This window comes from Carassius carassius, chromosome 13 (assembly GCF_963082965.1).
Source record: "Carassius carassius chromosome 13, fCarCar2.1, whole genome shotgun sequence".
Lineage (NCBI taxonomy): Eukaryota > Metazoa > Chordata > Actinopteri > Cypriniformes > Cyprinidae > Carassius > Carassius carassius.
This window is the reverse complement of record NC_081767.1, coordinates 27,893,247-27,913,030: the sequence shown is the minus strand read 5'-3', so window position 1 is coordinate 27,913,030 and position 19,784 is coordinate 27,893,247. Positions and strand designations below refer to the sequence as shown.

The 19,784-nt window shown below is 35.5% G+C and overlaps 3 protein-coding genes across 4 annotated transcripts; all 3 read left to right on the top strand.

The window, feature by feature from the left end:
* Positions 1-34: 34 nt before the first annotated feature.
* On the top strand, positions 35-4,836 carry LOC132155715 (uncharacterized). The gene is made up of 7 exons (XM_059564428.1): positions 35-427; positions 683-906; positions 1,848-1,946; positions 2,185-2,286; positions 2,436-2,549; positions 3,039-3,147; positions 3,239-4,836. Exons 1-7 carry the CDS (start codon positions 280-282, stop codon positions 4,255-4,257), a joined length of 1,815 nt encoding a protein of 604 aa, XP_059420411.1. The 5' UTR covers positions 35-279; the 3' UTR covers positions 4,258-4,836.
* Positions 4,837-6,805: 1,969 nt separating this feature from the next.
* On the top strand, positions 6,806-14,285 carry tat (tyrosine aminotransferase). 2 transcript variants are annotated; one of them, XM_059565201.1, is made up of 12 exons: positions 6,806-7,712; positions 8,389-8,665; positions 9,015-9,119; positions 9,304-9,371; positions 9,444-9,602; positions 10,174-10,312; positions 10,394-10,446; positions 12,403-12,555; positions 12,639-12,767; positions 12,853-12,940; positions 13,554-13,648; positions 13,762-14,285. In XM_059565201.1, exons 1-12 carry the CDS (start codon positions 7,620-7,622, stop codon positions 13,900-13,902), a joined length of 1,500 nt encoding a protein of 499 aa, XP_059421184.1. In that variant the 5' UTR covers positions 6,806-7,619; the 3' UTR covers positions 13,903-14,285. The 2 variants fall into 2 exon arrangements, with proteins under 2 accessions (XP_059421184.1, XP_059421183.1); XM_059565200.1 differs by having other exon boundaries at positions 6,808-7,712; positions 12,853-12,936; positions 13,550-13,648; positions 13,762-14,283.
* Positions 14,286-15,572: 1,287 nt separating this feature from the next.
* On the top strand, positions 15,573-19,599 carry zgc:56622 (uncharacterized protein LOC326033 homolog). Its single transcript, XM_059564426.1, has 10 exons — positions 15,573-15,855; positions 16,418-16,588; positions 16,686-16,802; positions 17,472-17,549; positions 17,627-17,743; positions 17,891-18,003; positions 18,092-18,179; positions 18,263-18,346; positions 18,770-18,852; positions 19,166-19,599. The coding sequence occupies exons 1-10, from the start codon at positions 15,766-15,768 to the stop codon at positions 19,197-19,199; spliced, it is 975 nt and encodes a 324-aa protein (XP_059420409.1). The 5' UTR covers positions 15,573-15,765; the 3' UTR covers positions 19,200-19,599.
* Positions 19,600-19,784: the final 185 nt, after the last annotated feature.

Below are 19,784 nucleotides of genomic sequence, written 5' to 3'. Positions count from 1 at the left end.
TCGGTGCTTTTTTTAAAACATCGCCGTCAACAATTTCTATTTTCACACAAGAATATTTGCTCTGACCTTATGTGCACTTTGTGCAGTTGGACGAGATTTGATTATTTAGTGATGTTTCTAACTTTGATGTTCTATAAGTGAAGGTAAACTCTTCTGTCATTTACTTCCTAAACGTGCCCGGACATGCCTAACAAAATCTGACTTTCAAATGGAGCTCATTATCATCTCAGCTGCTCACATCAGAAGCTCAGCGCTGGAAGCAGCTGATGTTTGGACATCATGACAGTCCTGCAGACCGAGACTGTTGCTTTGGCTGGAATGAGTGAAAACCTGTGGCTGGAAAAAGCTTGCGCTCACCTTATTCCTGCTTTACCATTATGGATCATTGAATATGCATGGACTAAACGGATGATGGAGGTCTTAGAAGGTGTTTCTTGCAATGTTTTTAATAACACAATCAAATTATGATTTTTACATAAGAATTTCTTGCATATATTGCATTGCTTTCAATTAAAAACAGTATAATCTATTAGATCAATGCCTTTGCATGCAATTACGCTGTAACTATGTTACTTTATTTTCATCATAAATCGACTGCATAGATCTAAGTCAATAATAGGTCTAACTTAAACTAGTTCAAAATGAATGCATGGGAGATCTAAACAACTTTCACTTCTTTTAGTTCTAGGACCTCCGTTGTGGCTAGAAGGTGACTGGCATCTTCTGACCCTTGAAGAGCCATGCAGGATCCGGGTGGTGGCGGCAGAGGTCTGGAGGATCGTGCAAGCCAGAGACATCAAGCATTTTGAGCGAGTCACTGAGTTTTTGGATGTCACATACACACTTGTGCCACGACTAGTGACTCCCATCAAACACATGAAGATCATATTTGGTCTGCAGACTCTGGTGAGACATCGCTTTCTTAGATAAAATGAAGTCAACTACGGTAATCAGAAATAACCTTTTCCCATGGATTTTTTTATTATTTTCATTTCAATAATAATATATAAAAATAACAATAATCATAATAATCCACACTCCATCAAAGAACATAGAACGAAAAGGAAAGGGGAAAATATTAACAGGTTAACAAAAGACCTCAATCAGTAAGAAAAATGAGTCCTTCAGAATTTTTTTATTATTTACATTTACATTTAATCATTTAGCAGACGCTTTTATCCAAAGCGACTTACAAATGAGAACAATAGAAGCAGTCAGGTCAACAAGAGAACAACAACAGTGTACAAGTGCCATGACAAGTCTCAGTTAGTCTAGTATAGAACGCATAGGTAGGTTTTTTTTTTGTTTTTTTTTAAATAAAAAGACAAGAAAAGGAAAAGTGCTAGTGTTAGTTGGTTAAGTGCAGGCGAAAAAGATGAGTCTTTAGCTGTTTCTTGAAAATGAGTAAAGACTCAGCTGTACGAATTGAGATTGGGAGGTCATTCCACCAATTTGTATTTATGAGTTTAAGAAATTTGGCAGAAATCTGGACTGGAAAGACAAAGTAATCTAAATAAAATATATTCTGATCCAAAAAAAAAAAATTACAATGTGTTCGATGTATGGTTACTGCAAGAAAAATAAAGAAATATACCTTCCAGCAAAAAGTTTAAATCACATTTTATAAAAGGAAATAAATAGCAACTTAAATTATCCCAAAGGTAATGTACTTTGTCTGATTGCATTGATAAAATAAATGAAAACAAGTTTCTTCCTTGTATAGAATACACAAGATTTTTTTTTTTAAGTTGGAATGTATTTTAGTTTTTTTTATTGTATGAATATGAATTTGTTTGGCATTACATGACTACTTTATGATTCAAGTTTTTTATTTTTTTTTATTTTAGGTTATCATGTGGATGTTGTGGAATGACCAGAGCACTGCTAAAATATCTGACAAGATTGAAAAGTTTTTCCCTAACAGCCTCCCAGAGTATCACAAATGTGTAAGTATGATCTCCTTCCACCAGAGGCCACCATAAATTCATAAAAAGCCAAAATAATTTTTCAGTGAACTGTATATGATGCATGGGATCTTGTTGAAGTGTATTAAGTTAATATCTGTGTGTGTGTCAATGATGTATTGTATGGTCTGTGTTGACACAAATAATGCCTTTATCATATAAAATATATATTTTTTAACACTTTCCTTTCCTTTTTTTCTTAAATCATGCTTCTTTATAGAGCCGCAGGAACATGGATCTGATGCAGAAAAACCGGGAAGATTTCAAGTCCTTTGCTCATGTTCTGGCCAGAGACAGGGATATACGTGAGACCTACATTCGGGTTAGTGAAAATTACTTACTCTCATAAAAAATATATATATTGTTTTTTAGTTGTTACAAATTATTTGTTGAATGGTACATTATTTATATAAGCACTAGTCTGCATCAATTCCAGATCTTCAGATCAAATGTGATTATTCGACTTTGCAGGATTTAATGGAAGAGCAATATGGTGAATGCTATGCACAGAAACTGGAGGAGAGACTTTCTCACTATTTGGGAGAGCTAGATAAAGTCCTGCCACAACCTACATATATTGATCAGGTAGCCCTTTATGTGCTTTTGTATCTAAAGTAACCACATTTTCTGTTTAGTCATGCTTTTTAAGAAGCTTTTTATTGTTTTGGTACTTATTTCTCTGTGCTTTTAATTTTCCTAACAAAAAAGACAAAAAAAAACAGTTTTTGCTGACAGGTGATAAAACATATTCCAGCAACTAAATATAAATAAAAATGTATGGGCTAAATACACTATCTAGTCAGAGTTCCTGCAGGTCCTTAAAATGTTTTACATTCAGTTTGATCATAAATAAGTCTTCATAAAAACTGGATACACAATAAACTGTATCTGCCATTGTATTCACTGTAAACTAAAGGAAATACTGAAAAAATATTTAACACATTCAGTATATAGATTTTACTAGAATATATCTAATCTATTAGCTTTCTTTAAACACGTTTTTATCATATAATAAAAATGATTATTTTATTATTGATACATTATTCTATTCTGTTCACTTTTATTTGTTGCCAGTTACTGAAGCAGTCCTATTCATATGGGAGGGGAGAGAAGATCCTGAAGAAATTACTTTCAATTAAAAGTGCCTCTCTAGCCTCAGTTCTGAAGAGACTCCTAAATTGCGGTAAGAACCATGATTCTGTCTCCGAATTTGCCATAACAGCTTTCGAATTACAGATGACATTATTTTCATCTTCATTTTCTCTATTTTACAGCAGTAACAACAAATTTAAGCCTTGACGACAGTCTCACTCCATCACTTTCATGCACTTGTGAGGAACAAAGGGACACTGAAGTTGTTAAACCATCCCATGGTACCCTCCGTGTATTTTTGAGGTCATCTCAGAACAGCACAAAAGAGGATGGACTCTTTGGTTCTCAGGGCTTGTGGCAAAATAAAAACACAGATACCATTTGTGGGGATGGAGTAATCGTTACATCTACGCAGTTTTCAGATTCTGAAATAAATCAGATTGACTTCAGCCAATCTCTTCTGGCGGAGAAGGAACTGGTTGGGAGGGAGAGACAGGCGAAGACTCAATCTGAACCAGAAGAGAAGGAAAGCGAGAGTGATTTCAAAGAGCAGATGTGCTCTAGGCATGGCAAAAAAATGAGGAGCATCCTTCAGGAATGTTCTGAAGAGCTTGATGGAGAAGTCGTACAGGCAGAATGCACTCCCACATCAACCCAGAGCACTCCACCTCTTCTTCTGTACTCACCACAACCTCAAGCATCTCCAAACCAGCACTCACAGTCCTCAAACCCAGATTCATCCTCTACGAACATTTCATTGTCTTACATCCAGCAGGTCAATCTTTCCCCAGTGTCTTCAAAGAATCCATCTGCTCCTTCACCTTCAGTCTACCTAGAGTCCTCGTCATCTCATTCCACAGCCTCAAAGCAACTTGGAATCGATGCAGGAGAGATTTTAGCTACTGCTGTCTTCACTGAACCAAGCACAACCAATAAACATGATCTGAAACTGTCCTTAGAGAGTCAAAGCTTCCTCATGCAGTCCAAGTGGCTTCAACCTCAAGTGTGTCTTAGTAGACTGAGCAAGGAAGAGTGTGTCAGAGCTACGTTTTCATACAGATCCTGTGACATTTTAGAAGGAGAACAAGACCATGAAGGTGATCAATACATGTTATTTGATGTAAACACACTGTATTCAGATTCATACTCAGAAGATTTTGAATCAACAGACTCTGATGACCCTGATTACAAGCCCAACTAAGACTAAAACAGAGGACTTCAAAAAGATACTGCAAGCAGATGTGGTCTTCATCCTGGTTATCGGATGCATAGGTACTCTGACACCTATTTTAGCTTTGTACGTTGAATGTTTGAATGAAATCAATTAGGGTTGGGAAATATGCAGCTTTTTTACATTACTGTTACCTTATCGGTTTACCTCATGGTGGCCAAGATGCTTCAAGCTCTTGATGGTCAGCAGGTCAGTCTTTTTTACCAATATCCTCAAAGAATCCAGTTACTCCTTCATCTTCAGTTCTCCAACAGTCCTCCTCATCATCTCAGTCCACAGCCTCAAAGCAACTTGGAATCAATGCAGGACAGATTTTAGCTATTGTTGTCTTCACAAAACCAATGAACACAATCTGAAACTGTCCTTAGAGAGGCAAAGCTTCCTCATGCAGTCCAAGTGTCTCCAACCTTAAAGGGTTAGTTCACCCAAAAATCTAAATTATGTCATTAATGACTCATCCTCATGTCCTTCCAAACCAGTGAGACCTCTGTTCATCTTCGGAACACAGTTTAAGATATTTTAGATTTAGTCCGAGAGCTCTCAGTCCCTCCACTGAAACTGTGTGTATAGTATACTGTTCATGTCCAGAAAGGTAAGAAAAACATCATCAAAGTAGTCCATGTGACATCAGAGGGTCAGTTAGAATTTTTTGAAGCAGCGAAAATACATTTTGGTCCAAAAATAGCATATTGTCTTCTCTTCCGGGTCTGTTGTGACACAGACCTGGAAGAGAAGACAATGCTGAATAAAGTCATAGTTTTTGCTATTTTTGGACCAAAATGTATTTTCGATGCTTCAAAAAATTCTAACTGACCCTCTGATGTCACATGGACTACTTTGATGATGTTTTTCTTACCTTTCTGGACATGAACAGTATACTATACACACAGTTTCAGTGGAGGGACTGAGAGCTCTCAGACTAAATCTAAAAATCTTAAACTGTGTTCCGAAGATAAACGGAGGTCTCACTGGTTTGGAAGGACATGAGGATGAGTCATTAATGACATAATTTAGATTTTTGGGTGAACTAACCCTTTAAGTGTGCCTTAACAGACTGAGCAAGGAGTGTTCCAGATTCATGGATTCATACAGAGCCTGACAATTTAGAAGAAGAAAAGCCCGATTATGAATAAATGTTCATTGATGTAAACACACTGTATTCTGATTGATGCTCAGAAGATTCAGACTCTGATGACCCTGATTACAAACCTAACAGATACTAAATCAGAAGACGGCAAAAAGAAAGTGCCAGTTAACGTGGTCTTCATCATGTTTTTAGATGCATTAGCAGTTTACATCGAATATTTGAAAATTGGGGTTGGGAAACTACAGCTTTTTAACCTCATCATTTACCTCACGGAGGTCAAAATCTAAAGCTCTTGATGGTCAATACCAAAATATTTGTGTCCTGTATGTTTTTTGTAATCAACCATTTTAGACTCCTGTTACCCTGAAGTTCCTTTAAAGCGTGATTTTAATGTGCTTTTGTGTTGTGTGAAATTGCATGGTTTCTAATGTGGAACACTGTGTGCTGTTGGTTTAGTGACGCATATGGCGGCTCAGGGTTATCGCTGGGTCTCTGAATGTTATGCTTTAGTGGAAACATGTTGACATGCTTCCTTTTATTGACCTGGAAGGGTTATGTAATAACAGACATTTTGGATTAAGTTGTGAGTTTGTTTTACTTTGAGTTAAGTAACCTTCATTTGCCTATAAGGTTGCATTGACACTACTTGGAGTTTAAATAGCACATCAGGCCAGAAGTGTTTTAAGGTTAGTCTTAGCATCACTTATTCTGTGTTACGTGTTGGATTCTTAAATACGTGGTTATGCCAAGTAAAAAAAAACATAAAAGAGAGTCATGGGTTTAAAGTTCAAGGTTATTGCCGAGTCAATCTGACGTTTATTTACTTGACTTCAGTGTAAATTTGACTCAGTGGTATTGCGAGCTACTTTGTCATTATTGCATTGGATATAGTGCACAACATGCAGTCTAATTTATTATTTTAGATAAAATAAAAGTTTTTCGAATAAAGATGATTGAGTTTGAAAGTGTTACGTAAATCATCCAAATGACAGCATCTTTTCTTATTTATTGTTAAGCCATATGCCATTTTATTAAAGCAGTAGTTTATTAAATGAAAATGAAATGAAAAATGTGCATGTCACTCTTTCTTTTTTTAAGGCTGCATACGTTGGGTAAGTCTCATTTGAGAAAAGTAATCATTAAATTGCAAAGTAAAAAAAAAGAAATTATAGTATTTTAAAGAAGGAATAACAGTCAATTCTATTATGGTTACTTTTCTTAAATAAGACATCCTTGTTGACGTATGCAGCCTTCAAATGCGACCTCTGGAGGACGCAGCATCTGTCCTCAAAGAACTTGAGACCCTTGAGTTATGGAATTGGGACAGTGGTTTTTGAAGGATTTTTGAATGACTTGGTTTGAATGTTTGAGCTCACAAAAACAATTCATTGAAAATATTCCAAGTTGTTTTGCCAAGGCATAAACAACAGTTCCAAACTGCTGCAACACAAATGCCATGTAATTTTCAAATAAGCCTTAAGCACTTGATTAGCTGGATCATGTGCATTTAATTATGGTTGAATCTAAACTCTGCAAGGCTGTGACCATCCAAGAACTGAGTTTGACACCCCTGGTCTAAGTCTTTGATTTTCCATATTTGATATAGTTGGCAAAATGCTTTTCACAGACATTTACATGCAGAATGGCCAATGTTTGCAGTGTTGGCACCAATAAAAATAACTCCAGACCCCCAAGAACGTGATCTTAACTTATGTAAGACAGTTGTGAAGACCAGCCATTTTCAGGCTCGTTACAGATGTAGAGGATACTCTCCAAATGATGCTTTATGATATTTAAAAACAGTATCGAAAGTCTGAAATACACTGTTAAACCTAAGCTGCTTCTCTCATAATAAATGATCACTGGAAACGGGTGCGACAAATAGCTAGTAATAATATTACAAAGTAATTAAAAATAGACTGAAGTGAGAAAAGGAGACAGAAATATATCTAAAAGAAAGAAAGCGTCTCTAAAAATAATTGAGCGCCATGTGCATAGCTCTAACTCATGTTTTGTCAGGGATAGCGTTTGCGCTCCTCGCGCTTTTACGCACAGATCGCGTGCTTAGATCATGTGCGTCACAGGTTCGCTGCAGGTTCTTAAAAGAGGAGGATGTGATTCAACCCCAAAACTATAGAATTTTAGACTTCTGATGTAACGGGGGAGTTTTGGACTGCCCTCGGTCTCCACCAATGGAGATATGGGCAGGGTTCAACACCCATTTTGCGGGGTATAAAGCCGGTTTATGAACAGACTTAATCATTCTATGCCCAAATTTAACTATTTTTCTCATCCACCGCCATTGGACCGTGATTTTTATTATAAGCAACTTAATAAGGTATTTATGTTATATTATAAGTTCTGCATGTTGCTTATAAAGCAAGGGTTTTTATTAATTTAGTGTCTAAAATAAAAATCTGTATTGTGGCATATATGTTTTGCATATTTTTTAAACAACATAAAAATGCATATTTTAGAATAGATATAAGGATATTACAATAGATATAATAATATTGTCTATTTAACAAAGATTAGACAATATAAAAATTATACAGTCATATATTAATCTGATTATTTAGACTAGTGTTTTTTTTGTGTGATGCATATTTATTTCCCTGCACTTTTTGTATATGCATTGCATTGGGATGTTTGACTTATTTATTTAGTAACCTATACTTTTCGGCGTGCAAACGGCCAACGTTGTTAAAGACGTTTTAAACAAAATTCTAAAAGCTGTCACATAGGCTACTGATTCTATGGAAAGCGCTCATACTGTTTCTATGGTTTCCTCCTCAGCTGGGCATTTGTTCGAACAAGTCTAGCTTTTTAACTTTTGTGGATACAGAAACAATGTTTGAAATGTACACAATACTGTATGTATTAAAATTTTTACTTATTTGTCAATAAATAAAATCAAAACTCTGTTTTTGACGTCGGTCTAATATCCATAGCCAAAACGTTAATTATTCGTCAACATATTTTACTCTACCAATGTCAACTTTTTCATTCCTTAGACATCATCTCTTTCAAAAGTGCACAGACCAAAAAAAATGTCTTTTGTGGTGAAAATGAACGGAGCGCAGAACAATGGCATGAACGTCAACGGTGTGCATCATGTGAGTGTGCGGACTCGTGTGAGTGTGAACCCGGCCAAACTCAAGAGCCACAGGCAGAGATGGAACGTCAGACCTTCAGAAATGTCCAGAAAAACACTCAATCCCATCCGAGCCATAGTGGACGGGATGAAACTCACTCCCAACCCCGAGAAACCCATGATTGCTCTATCCATTGGTAATTATGGATCAAATAACCTATTTATATGTAAAATGTAATTTCTTTAAAACGTCAATATTTGTAACTTAGTTCCATAATTAGCTGGGCTATAATTAGACACTTAAACCTTACGACCTTTTTTAATGACTTATAGTTATATATTTAGTTTTATATATTTGTCAGATGTAAGATATTTAGTTATAGACCGCAAATGAAAAACTGTTTGTGTATAGCTGTAACCAGGTTTTATTAGTTTGTCATTACAGTCTTTTTTATTTTTTGTTTCATTCAATTTAAGATTAGTGAATATTCTTTTTGCTAAACGGCTAAATGTAACTGTCTGTTTTTGGGCTTAATTTTCCACTAGGTGACCCTACGGTGTTTGGGAACTTGCCAACAGATGACATCGTTTTACAGGCAGTGAAGGAGGCCATAGACTCAAACAAATACAATGGCTATGCTCCCTCAGTAGGTAAGACTTACACATTCACTTTCTGCTTTATTAAAAATTTAATGCTGAAATTTTATGAAAAAAGAAAAATGTAATTGCTGCATTTGGTATACAGTGATTAAATATCCCCACCTTGCTTTTGCATTTTGATAAAGTGTGCATGATTTGCTCTTCATGAAAATAATCAGCATTTCGATAACATTAGGTTACCAAAAAAGCAGAGAAGCTGTTGCAGACTTTTACAGCCGTCCAGATGCTCCACTGGAAGGCAAAGTAAGTCACATCCATCATTTGTCCTTTTTCATATAAAGCTTTTGTAAACTGATGAGTTTTTATTTTTTTTAGGATGTGATCTTAACCAGTGGTTGTAGCCAAGCTATAGAGCTGGCCATCAGTGTGTTGTGTAACCCAGGAGACAATATCTTAATTCCACGTCCTGGATTCTCCCTCTATAAGACTCTGGCAGTGTCTTTGGGCATCCAAGTCAAGCACTACAATCTGCTGGTGAGTAAATCACAGAGAGCATCAGTGTGTAAATTAAAGAAAGTCTATCACATCATCTAAGCTTGGTGTCAGAAAACAAAATACAAGTAGAATACAATATAAGTGCAAAATAGAGAATGATTTAGAACATGCTTTCTGTCAACAAGAAGGAAAAATATGTGAGATGAGAGTGGGTGGGATGGGGCATGTTTGGAGGTATAAAAGACTATGGGGTGGATCTTGGAGTGGATGGGGAAAATTGCTGTGTTATTCCTATATGGTCCACATCTGGGACTGATAAATAAAAACAACCACATAAACACACATGCAAATAAGAGAGACATACCTCAATAATACCATTGTTTGAATAGGCTTTTATATATACAGTATAAATAAATGATAAGTATTATAGATCCTAACACAACTGAGAAAGGAATACTTTTATTTGCAGACATTAAGCAATATAAGGATGCCTTTTAATTGAATTTAATATAGTTTTAATCTTCTTTAGCACTCCAGTTCTACAGTAGTAAGCTTCTACAATAACTCTTGACTGTGTCATGCCTAAAATGAGTTTCTTTTGATCCTTTAGCCGGAGAAGTCCTGGGAGATTGATCTTCAGCACCTGGAGAGTCTGATCGATGACAAAACAGCCTGTCTGATTGTCAATAACCCATCCAATCCGTGCGGTTCTGTGTTCACCAAAGAACACCAGCATAAGATTCTTGAAGGTGAATGTTAAGTCAAAAGATATATCAGGAATATTTATCCACAGAAATTCCAGGATATTAATCTGATAATATGTGATCTAGTGGCATCAAGAAATTGTATCCCAGTCCTTGCTGATGAGATCTACGGAGACATGGTGAGCGCACAATGAATGTCGGAATACTTTTTATTTTATTTTTTATTTTTTTATTTTACTTTCAGCCAACTTTAATGAGGTACTCAAAGGTCATGAAGACCATACGTCTCTCAGTAAGGTTTTACGGAGTTTGCACTCTACACTCAAAGTCAAAGTTTTTTTGTAAAGCACTTTTTTTTAAAACAGCAAGTGTTTATCAAAGTGCTGTACACACATAAAATAATAAAAATATCAATGATGCAAACAGTCATCAACGTAAAAAAGAAAATAAGACACCACAAAGACAATAAAAGGAAGCAGATCTCATTTAGAGTCAAAAGCCATACTATAGAAATGAGTCTTTAGGCTAGATTTAAAAACAGCAAGTGTTTGAGCCTGTCTAATGTAGAGGGGCAAACTATTCCAGAGCTTCTGGGCCGCTACAGCAAATGCTCGGTCACCCCATGCTCTTCAACTTTACCCATGGGACAGCTAAAAGCAAATGGCCAGCAGACCTAAGTGCTCTTAGCAGAGCATAGAGCTTGATCAAATATTTCTCACCTGCATAATCCCTGATAAAGGGCTTGACTGAGTCTAGCTTATTTGTTAGACAATATTCGACCATAACAACTTTTTTTACACAAAATTAGAGGCTCTATCGGAATCTATGGTTCTATGATGAACTGTTAACATTCATAGAAAATTTCAATTGCACAGATGGTCTTTATAGTTAAAATAAGGCTCTTCAGATTATTACAATGTACTTCACACAAAAAATGGTGCTTTTAAGAACTGTTCTCTCAAAGGTTCTTTGAGAAACCCAAAATGGTTCTTCTATGGCATAGCTGCAAAAAAACAACAACTTTGGAATTGCATTAATGTGTATTGCAGTTAGGGAGCATCCTCTTGTTGGGTGGTGTGTGTTTCCCTGGCTCAGCTCAGCCTCGTTTAGCAGTAGAAACTACATCAGCACTGGAGGGATTAGAGTTGTGTGTGTTGGCCAGCATTCTGGGCTTTAGGTCATGAAGGGCAGTGACGATAGAGGTGGGGGCAATGGGTCCACAACTCTGGACAGTAGTGGCCAAGAGAGAATGTTTGTAGTCTGGAAAATTGTGGTTTTTAAACTTAATATGGTCTGAGGTGTTTGTAAGTCCATAAAACAGTTCAGTTTGTAAGATAAGAGTGAGCAGCGTGAGCGCACCTCAATGACTTTGCACTTTACTTCGACATGTGTTTGTGGTTAGCACATGCATGAAGCTTGACGTATTGGAGGCAATATAGAAGGTAGAGAGAGGAATGGCCCCCTTGTTTCATTGCAGGTAAAATATTGACTGGCTGGATGTGTTTTTGATCTCCATCTGGTACAGTATTGAGCACCCCATAAGGCCTCGCGGTCTGGACCCTGTTAAAAACAACAAAGTCAACAAAACACTTCTATGCTTGAGCTTGTGAAATAGGGCCAGCACTGTAAATTGCAGTATCTTAGCCAATGGGAGATGGGGCGGATCCATCGAACAGACATGAAGGCATAATCATAATTAGAGCCAGGAGGATGACCACAAAACAGCTACAAGCATCTCTCTCTCTCTCTCTCTCTCTCAAAACTTTCTTAGTCCCCCATTCCTAAACATCCATTATGATTTTGGCTCCTCCTTCCAACAGAATGGTAGTAGCATGCAGAAAAATCTAGAATGCAACTAACATACTGTTACGTTTACAATTATCTACATACTGTTATCTTTACAATCATAAAGGCAGCCTTGGTGAGCAAGTTTCTTTGAAAAACATTTAAAAATCTTACCGACTCCAAACTTTTGATAGAAAATCATCCAAATTGCATTGTATCTTTAGTTTTGCATTTAATCTTTATTTTAAAGATTATTTCTGGTAATTTTATATTTTCTAGTATGTTTCAAGAAGAGTATTGCCATTTACATTGTTGAAATGAGTGGGCTGAGTGTATCTGTTGTTCTGCAGGTATTTCCGGGCTGTGATTTTCAGCCTTTGGCACCGCTCAGCAGTGACGTGCCCATCCTGTCCTGTGGTGGTCTTGCCAAGCGCTGGTTGGTTCCTGGCTGGAGAATGGGCTGGATCCTCATCCAAGATCGTAATGACATATTTGGGACCGGAGTAAGTATTAGCCTCTCACCTACACAAGAAAATGAAATACACACACACACAAAACATATCAATAACGTTAATATTCACTCTAGATTCGAGAGGGTCTTGTAAAACTAAGCCAACGCATTTTGGGACCCTGTACTTTGGTTCAGGGTGCATTAGAAACCATTTTGAGCGATACGCCACCCGAGTTCTACCAAGGCACCATCAGTTTCCTAAAGGTAACAGGATAGGAGCTTTAGAGAGAAAAGCTTTAGATTCAACACCTATCTCTGACATTAACACAGTTTTTATGTTCCTCTTCAGTCAAACTCAGAGATATGTTTCTCAGAGTTGTCAACTGTTCCTGGACTGAATCCAGTGATGCCATCGGGAGCCATGTACATTATGGTGAGTGTAATCTTGAGCATAATAAGATAAGAGTGGTAGAAAATGAAGCATCCTTGTTTATAAATTCAATTGTAGGAAAGGGGCAGGGCTTAAGTGAACTATATTATTGGAATAGGCATACATCACCAGAATCTTTTTTTTATTAAAAACTATAAGGTCAAAAAATGGAACATATACAGGAATAAATTATTCACAATATGCTCAATAAGATGCATTTAGAAAATAAATAGGATTAATTTTAATTTCATGTTGGATTAAGTCTAACCTGTTGACTGGCGCAGTTTGATTCCTAAACAAATCATTTAGACTGGTTTTGTGAACTGATTCAAATGATTCGATAAATGATCAGATTTAAAATAATTTATTTTTCAGAATTTTTATTTATACTTAAAAATATATGCTTTTTGTAATTAGTAGTGTAATAGTAATAGTGAATATTATTTTATTATTATTATTATTTATTTATCTCTTTAAATGGCCTGATAGACACTTAATCTTACGTGGCACATTTGCTCATAAGGAATTCCATATTAAGGAATGAGCATGTTTGCAAAAAGTCCAAAGTTGCCAGTTATGCAGAGGGTAAATGTATTTTATGCTGGCTCATCCTCAGGTAGGGATCGAGATGGAACACTTCCCAGATTTCCAGAATGATGTGGAGTTCACTGAACGGCTGGTCACTGAACAGTCTGTGTTCTGTTTGCCCGCTACGGTGAATTATTAATCTCCTTAAATTACCTTAATTTGTTAGAGTGCATTTTACCAATTATTTTTCACACAGATTGGTTGCATCCATTCTGATACCCAAGTTATTTCTTTCTGTAGGCATTTGCATATCCAAACTTCTTCCGAATTGTAGTAACAGTCCCGGAGGAGATGATGATTGAGGCATGCATTCGGATCAGAGAATTCTGTGCACGTCACTATCGACCTCGGAGCCAAGACAGCCACGATTTGGATCAGTGAAAGAACCAGACAGAGAAAGAAAGCTTAAAGGAGGAAATAAAAGATCGAAGGGCAGAGCAAGTGGTGTATGAAGCTGAAGAATGAATGAAAGTGTTTTAAGAGAGGACACAGTTATGTGCATTACATTTGACATGCTTTCCCTGTCAGGAAACCCACAGTTCTATGAAAACATCATATTTATATTTATATATGTACTATGGCTAGTATTTTATAGGGAAGGGATGGGAGGCTAAGTGGTTTGGGGGTTATTGAATGAATATGCATTTTTTTTCATTATTGTAAAATATTGTAGCTTGTTTTTTTTTCCCTACACTGTAACAGACATTGTGGGAAGTTTGGGGAGACTGTTACCAAACCATAAAGCCATTTAATGTGTAACCTGCATCAGTTCTTGTTATATTATATATTGTATGATATGATATATTGTATATATCAGTTATTGAGAAAATAATTTCTCAATATGTGTCCAAAGTTTATTATTATATTGGATCATAGGCTCTTTCCCCCCCAACACACCATTATGTGAACACATAATAAGAAATGGGGGGGGTTCTGAAGATACAATTAATTAATTAATTTTCATTTACACTTAGTCACAGACGTGTACGTTTTAGCAAAAAGAGTCTACATCCTATTTAACCTTGGTTTATTCCTGGGTAAATATCATGTTAATACATGCAAATGGACAAAATGTAAGCCGTCTTTTAATAGTTCTATACTAGTTTGTAAAATAAATGGTAAATGGACTGCATTTATATAGCGCTTTCAACAGACCACATGGCCATCCAAAGCGCTTAACAAGTTGCCTCACATTCACCCATTTTTTTTAATTAAGTCATATGTGTTTGAACCAGAAAAAAAGCTTGTATGCTCAACGTAAACAAGGAGACTGATTGCTAACTTTGTGAGGTAACGTAACATAACGTTAATCTGTTTGCGCTGGTTAATACACGGATAATGACTGATGAAACTGTTTTTACCAGCAGACAAATACAGTGGATACTGTAACATTCGTTAAATTTACTTACGTGAAGATGTTGTGTCCTCAAAATGCCTTGAAGACTCAAATGCAGCCAAGTTTGAGATTCTCACTAGCTTAGACCCTCTGCTTTGCAGCACAGGACGCGATTTTGACTGCCTTTGGGAAACTACAGTTTTACGGAGAAAATATTTAGCGATGGTGTTGATAAATGTATTGGCACATGGTTTGTCTAAAAGCATATATATATATATATATATATATATATATATATATATATATATATATATATATATATATATATATATATATATATATTTTTTTTTTTTATATATATATATTTATATAGGGGGCTTTAAATGCTTTTTTTCACTCTGCTGCCCTCTAGTGTTTGATGCATAAATTACATAATACAAAGAGTTCCACAAATACAAATCTTTGCTCTTTTCATACCTTTCTATACTTTGTTAAAAGATAATTAAAGGTAAGAGGTAAAAACTTATATTTATTTATAAAATTTTAATTCAGCTCAATCAGCTTTGAGGATACTTCCTGATTTGCTCACACACACTTCTTGGGGAAGTAACACACAGGGTCACATGAGCTCTAAGGTCACATTGACAACTCTGCCAACAGCTTGTAGTTTTAGGAAACATACATACGGGAACAATAGTGGTAAATGATCTGCACCCACATGCACATACGCACAGACACACTCCTTGTCAAGTTCAATGATTAACTGCAAAGATAAAGAGAAGGCAGTTCTGCTTAGACTGCAAAGCGGAAGATTTGAGCTAGAAATAGAGAGGTATAGGAAAACGACAGGAAAGACAAGTCAATCCACTTAGCTGCTTCTCATTTTACACTGCACAAATCTTTCTTACATGGAGGAGAGCACTGAACAACCTAGGAAGATTGAACTGAATGATGGCACATACATGCCACTACTGGGACTTGGAACATGGAAGCCAGAGGTAGCATTACTTTTCTACAAAGGCCTCAAACTGACTTAAAAATCTGGACACTTTTTTAACATTTAGATTTACTTGAATAGATGTTAGGGGAAGTGTAGGGGCTAGTTGTTACATTGGGAAGTTACTTGAACAACTAAAGTATGAAATTTCATTTAAAAAAATGCTAGTTGTGATTTTATGTTGGTTTCAATGAGTGTAATAATAATATGCAATAATAATAATAATAATAATAGGCTGTTTGATAAAAGGTTTCTATTGTGACAACTTGCCCCATGTAGTAGCTCTATTCATATACTACATTTTTAACTAAAATTAAAATGAAAACAGAAAATCAAATCTAATTGATTATATTAGCATAAACTATAATAGCATCTCAGTTACACTAAAATATCACACCGATATGATATTAATTGTTCTCGTTTGTCTTTTGACTTTGAGTCTTAATTTTTTAAGACTTGACCATGTCAAGGACAGAGATGTTGTCATCTTTAATAGTGTAATAATGTCATAACCTTATGCAACGGAAACTAGCAATGCTTTAATGTTTTACTGCGTGATGAAGTCCACTTGCCCAGATATGTGTCAGAGGGCAGCCGAGGCAGCGATCGCTGCTGGATATCGGCATATAGACACAGCCTACAGCTACCAGGTTGAGGTAGAGGTGGGGAAGGCCATCCAGTCCATGATACAGCAGAGCATCATCAGACGCCAAGACATGTTCATAGTCAGTAAAGTGAGTTCAAGTCATGTTGCGGCTCTAAGATTAAATCAATGTGTGCTCATTTAAAAGGAGCAAATCATCATGAAATAATGATGCTTCTCTTTCCCAGCTGTGGTGTACCCATCATGCCCCTGAAGACATTCCTGTTTGTTTGAATAAATCTCTGAATGACCTTCAGCTTGACTACCTGGACCTATACCTAGTGCACTTTCCAGTGGGACTGAAGGTAATGCAAAGAAAAAAAGAAAAAGAACAAAAAGTAGTTAGATAAATAATTATTTTGAAAGAAATTTATTTGAATTATAAATACAATTATTATTTATAAATGTATATTTATATTTACATTTATTTACAAATATATTATTTGCAAAAGTAAACAATTATTTTTATATTACATATACACAAACTTTATATATATATATATAATTTAATTAAATGCATGTGTGTGTGTGTGTGTATATATATATATATATATATATATATATATATATATATATATATATATATATATATATATATATATATATATATAGTACTTTACTACTACAATACTACTAATAATTGTTATTAATAATTAAAATAACAATTGCATTTATTATAAGTAGTAGTAGTAGTTGTAGTATTTTAACCCAGTTATATAAAAAGTATAAAATGTCATTCAGCCATTTAAAGTGGTATTTAAGTGCCCAAATATTTTCTACTACATAAATTAATATTAGTATCAACATAATATTTATCATTATTCTCCGAAACATAGTTTGGAGAGTTCAGTATTGACACAGTTATGAAAAGCTTCTATGTAGCCTGTGCATCAGTTACTATTTTTAATCTGCTAAATGATTCGTAGATCAAATTCAAGTATACTTATTGTTTGCTACTTTACAATAACTTACAGAAAATAGGTGATGAGCTTTTCCCAGAAAAGGATGGGAAGATTCTTACAACTGACACAGACTATGTGGATGTGTGGAAGGTAATGCTAACCACTAACACTAATAATAACAAAAGTATGTCTTCAAGATCTTTCCAGTGTGCTGCCATCTGTTTCAGGGAATGGAGGCTCTGAAAGCAACAGGAAAGGTGAAAAGTATCGGTGTGTCGAACTTCACAATCGAGCAACTGGAGAGATTGCTATCCGTGGCCAAAATCCCACCTGCGGTTAATCAGGTGCATAAACTGGGACTGCCATATTAACATGATTAGATTTTACATCTGACAAGGGGTAGATCAACTTAGGTTTGAGTAACCTATGAAAGAAATATTTATCTGATAATATTAGCATGAGATATTTTGGGTTTTTTTGTGTATCTGCAGGTGGAGCTCCATCCTTACTTTGTTCAGTCTGATCTGATTGAGTATTGTAAGTCCAAAAACATTGCTTTAACAGCCTACAGTCCATTTGGCTCACCTGGAAGACCTTCAGAATAGTAAGGAATGACAGATGAGTTCAACAAAACATTTCCCAAAGAGTAGAACCTAAACATCACATGTTATTTTGTACAATTGCCTCTGTAGTCAAAGAGGAGAAACGGATCCCATGATGTTACTGCAGGATCCTGTTGTTGGGGATATAGCCAAAAAGCACAGACGGACCCCTGCACAGGTCACTTTTCTCAGTATGAGTATTGTGCATCATCTGCTTTGCTCTTTTTTTGGGTTTTAATGTTGCATTTGATTGTTCCGCAGGTTCTGTTGCGGTATCACGTTCAGCAGAACATTGCTGTGATTCCAAAAAGCAGGAAACCCCACCACATTTTGGAGAACACCAAGGTAAACTTTTTTTTTTTTTTCTCCTAATGATGTTAGCGGTTATCTTGTGGTTTCATCCTGGTATATACTTAAGTTAAATATGAAAGGGATAGCTTTAATACCCAAAAATGAAAATTCCATCATCAATTACTCATCCTCCAATTGTTCCAAAGCTGTATGAGTTTCTTTCTTCTGTTGAACACAAAAGAATATAATTTGAAGAATGTTGGGAACCAAGCAGTTGTTGACAGAAGAATTTTTTCCATACTTTTTTTTCATCAAATGTTTTGAGTTAAATGAAGGCATAATCTTCTTTTTTGGGTGAACTATCCCTTTAATTGACCAACTGAAGAACTAATATACATTTTGATCAAGTTGGGAATTTCTTTTAGATACTGTAACTACTAACTATTATAACTATCACTATTATTTGTCTGGGTGCAGATCTTTGATTTCACTCTGGATGAAGAGGATATGAATGCTCTCAGGTCTCTGAATCGAGGCTGGAAGGCCTGTATTATAAAACAGTAAGAATATATTTTTAAATCATATGTAAAACAACATGAAATATGCAACAATACACACTTTAAACAGTAGATGCTACCTTGTTGTTATATGATATCAACAGTGTTACATGCTTATAGTATATTATTAATAATTTGTCCTTTATAGGATATTCCTTTCAATCCATTTGAAAATGGAAGGTCTTATAAAATGCATTGCATTGTGGGATATAATTTGGCAAATTTAGTATATAATGAGGGTATTTTGTTCATAATGTGAACAGTATACTTACTAAATACTGCTAGCACTTAACTGGATGGTGTTGTTGCTCCTCAGATTGGAATCACATCCCTTTTACCCCTTCAAGTGAAATGCTGTTAGCCTCGGATGACAAGAACCCCCCTAAAAAAAGGACCAAGCACTTCTGGAGGCTGGAGTAAATTAGACACTTTTACGACTTTTAGGTTCAGGCATTTATATGTCAACAGCTAAACTCTGACATTTTAAGGCATTGGAAGAAAATACTTTTGAGAAACGCTAACAGATGCCATTATTGTAACTTCATTTGGTTAAAATAAAGCATTAAGGCTTACACTACAGTTCAAAGGTTTTGATGCAGTAAGATTTTAAGTATCTTATGCTCACCAAGGCCTCATTCATTTGATCAAAAATACAGTAATATTGTGAAATATTATTATAATTTAAAATAACTGTTTTCTGTTAGAATATATTTGGAAATGTAATTTATTCTTGTGACGGCAAAGCTTATTTTTGTCACATGATCCTTTAGAAGTCATTCAGTCAATATGCTGATGCGTTGCTAAAGAAACATTTTTATTAAAATCAATGTTGAAAACAGTTGTGCTGTTTAATATGTTTTAATTGTTATGCCTATTAATTCTTTTTTTATATATATATATAATAACCTTACTGTCCCCAAATTCTTAAATGCTCA

Bases quoted from the DNA above. Each gene is read 5' to 3' on its own strand.
- LOC132155715 (XM_059564428.1), top strand. From the start codon at position 280: ATGACAGTCCTGCAGACCGAGACTGTTGCTTTGGCTGGAATGAGTGAA. The intron at 907-1,847 runs GTGAGACATCGC...TTTTTATTTTAG, and splicing joins TATTTGGTCTGCAGACTCTG to GTTATCATGTGGATGTTGTG. The intron at 2,287-2,435 runs GTTAGTGAAAAT...TCGACTTTGCAG, and splicing joins TACGTGAGACCTACATTCGG to GATTTAATGGAAGAGCAATA.
- tat (XM_059565201.1), top strand. From the start codon at position 7,620: ATGAACAGACTTAATCATTCTATGCCCAAATTTAACTATTTTTCTCAT. The intron at 7,713-8,388 runs GTATTTATGTTA...TTCATTCCTTAG, and splicing joins ATTATAAGCAACTTAATAAG to ACATCATCTCTTTCAAAAGT. The intron at 10,313-10,393 runs GTGAATGTTAAG...TATGTGATCTAG, and splicing joins CCAGCATAAGATTCTTGAAG to TGGCATCAAGAAATTGTATC.
- zgc:56622 (XM_059564426.1), top strand. From the start codon at position 15,766: ATGGAGGAGAGCACTGAACAACCTAGGAAGATTGAACTGAATGATGGC. The intron at 16,803-17,471 runs GTAATGCAAAGA...AATAACTTACAG, and splicing joins ACTTTCCAGTGGGACTGAAG to AAAATAGGTGATGAGCTTTT. The intron at 17,744-17,890 runs GTGCATAAACTG...GTGTATCTGCAG, and splicing joins TCCCACCTGCGGTTAATCAG to GTGGAGCTCCATCCTTACTT.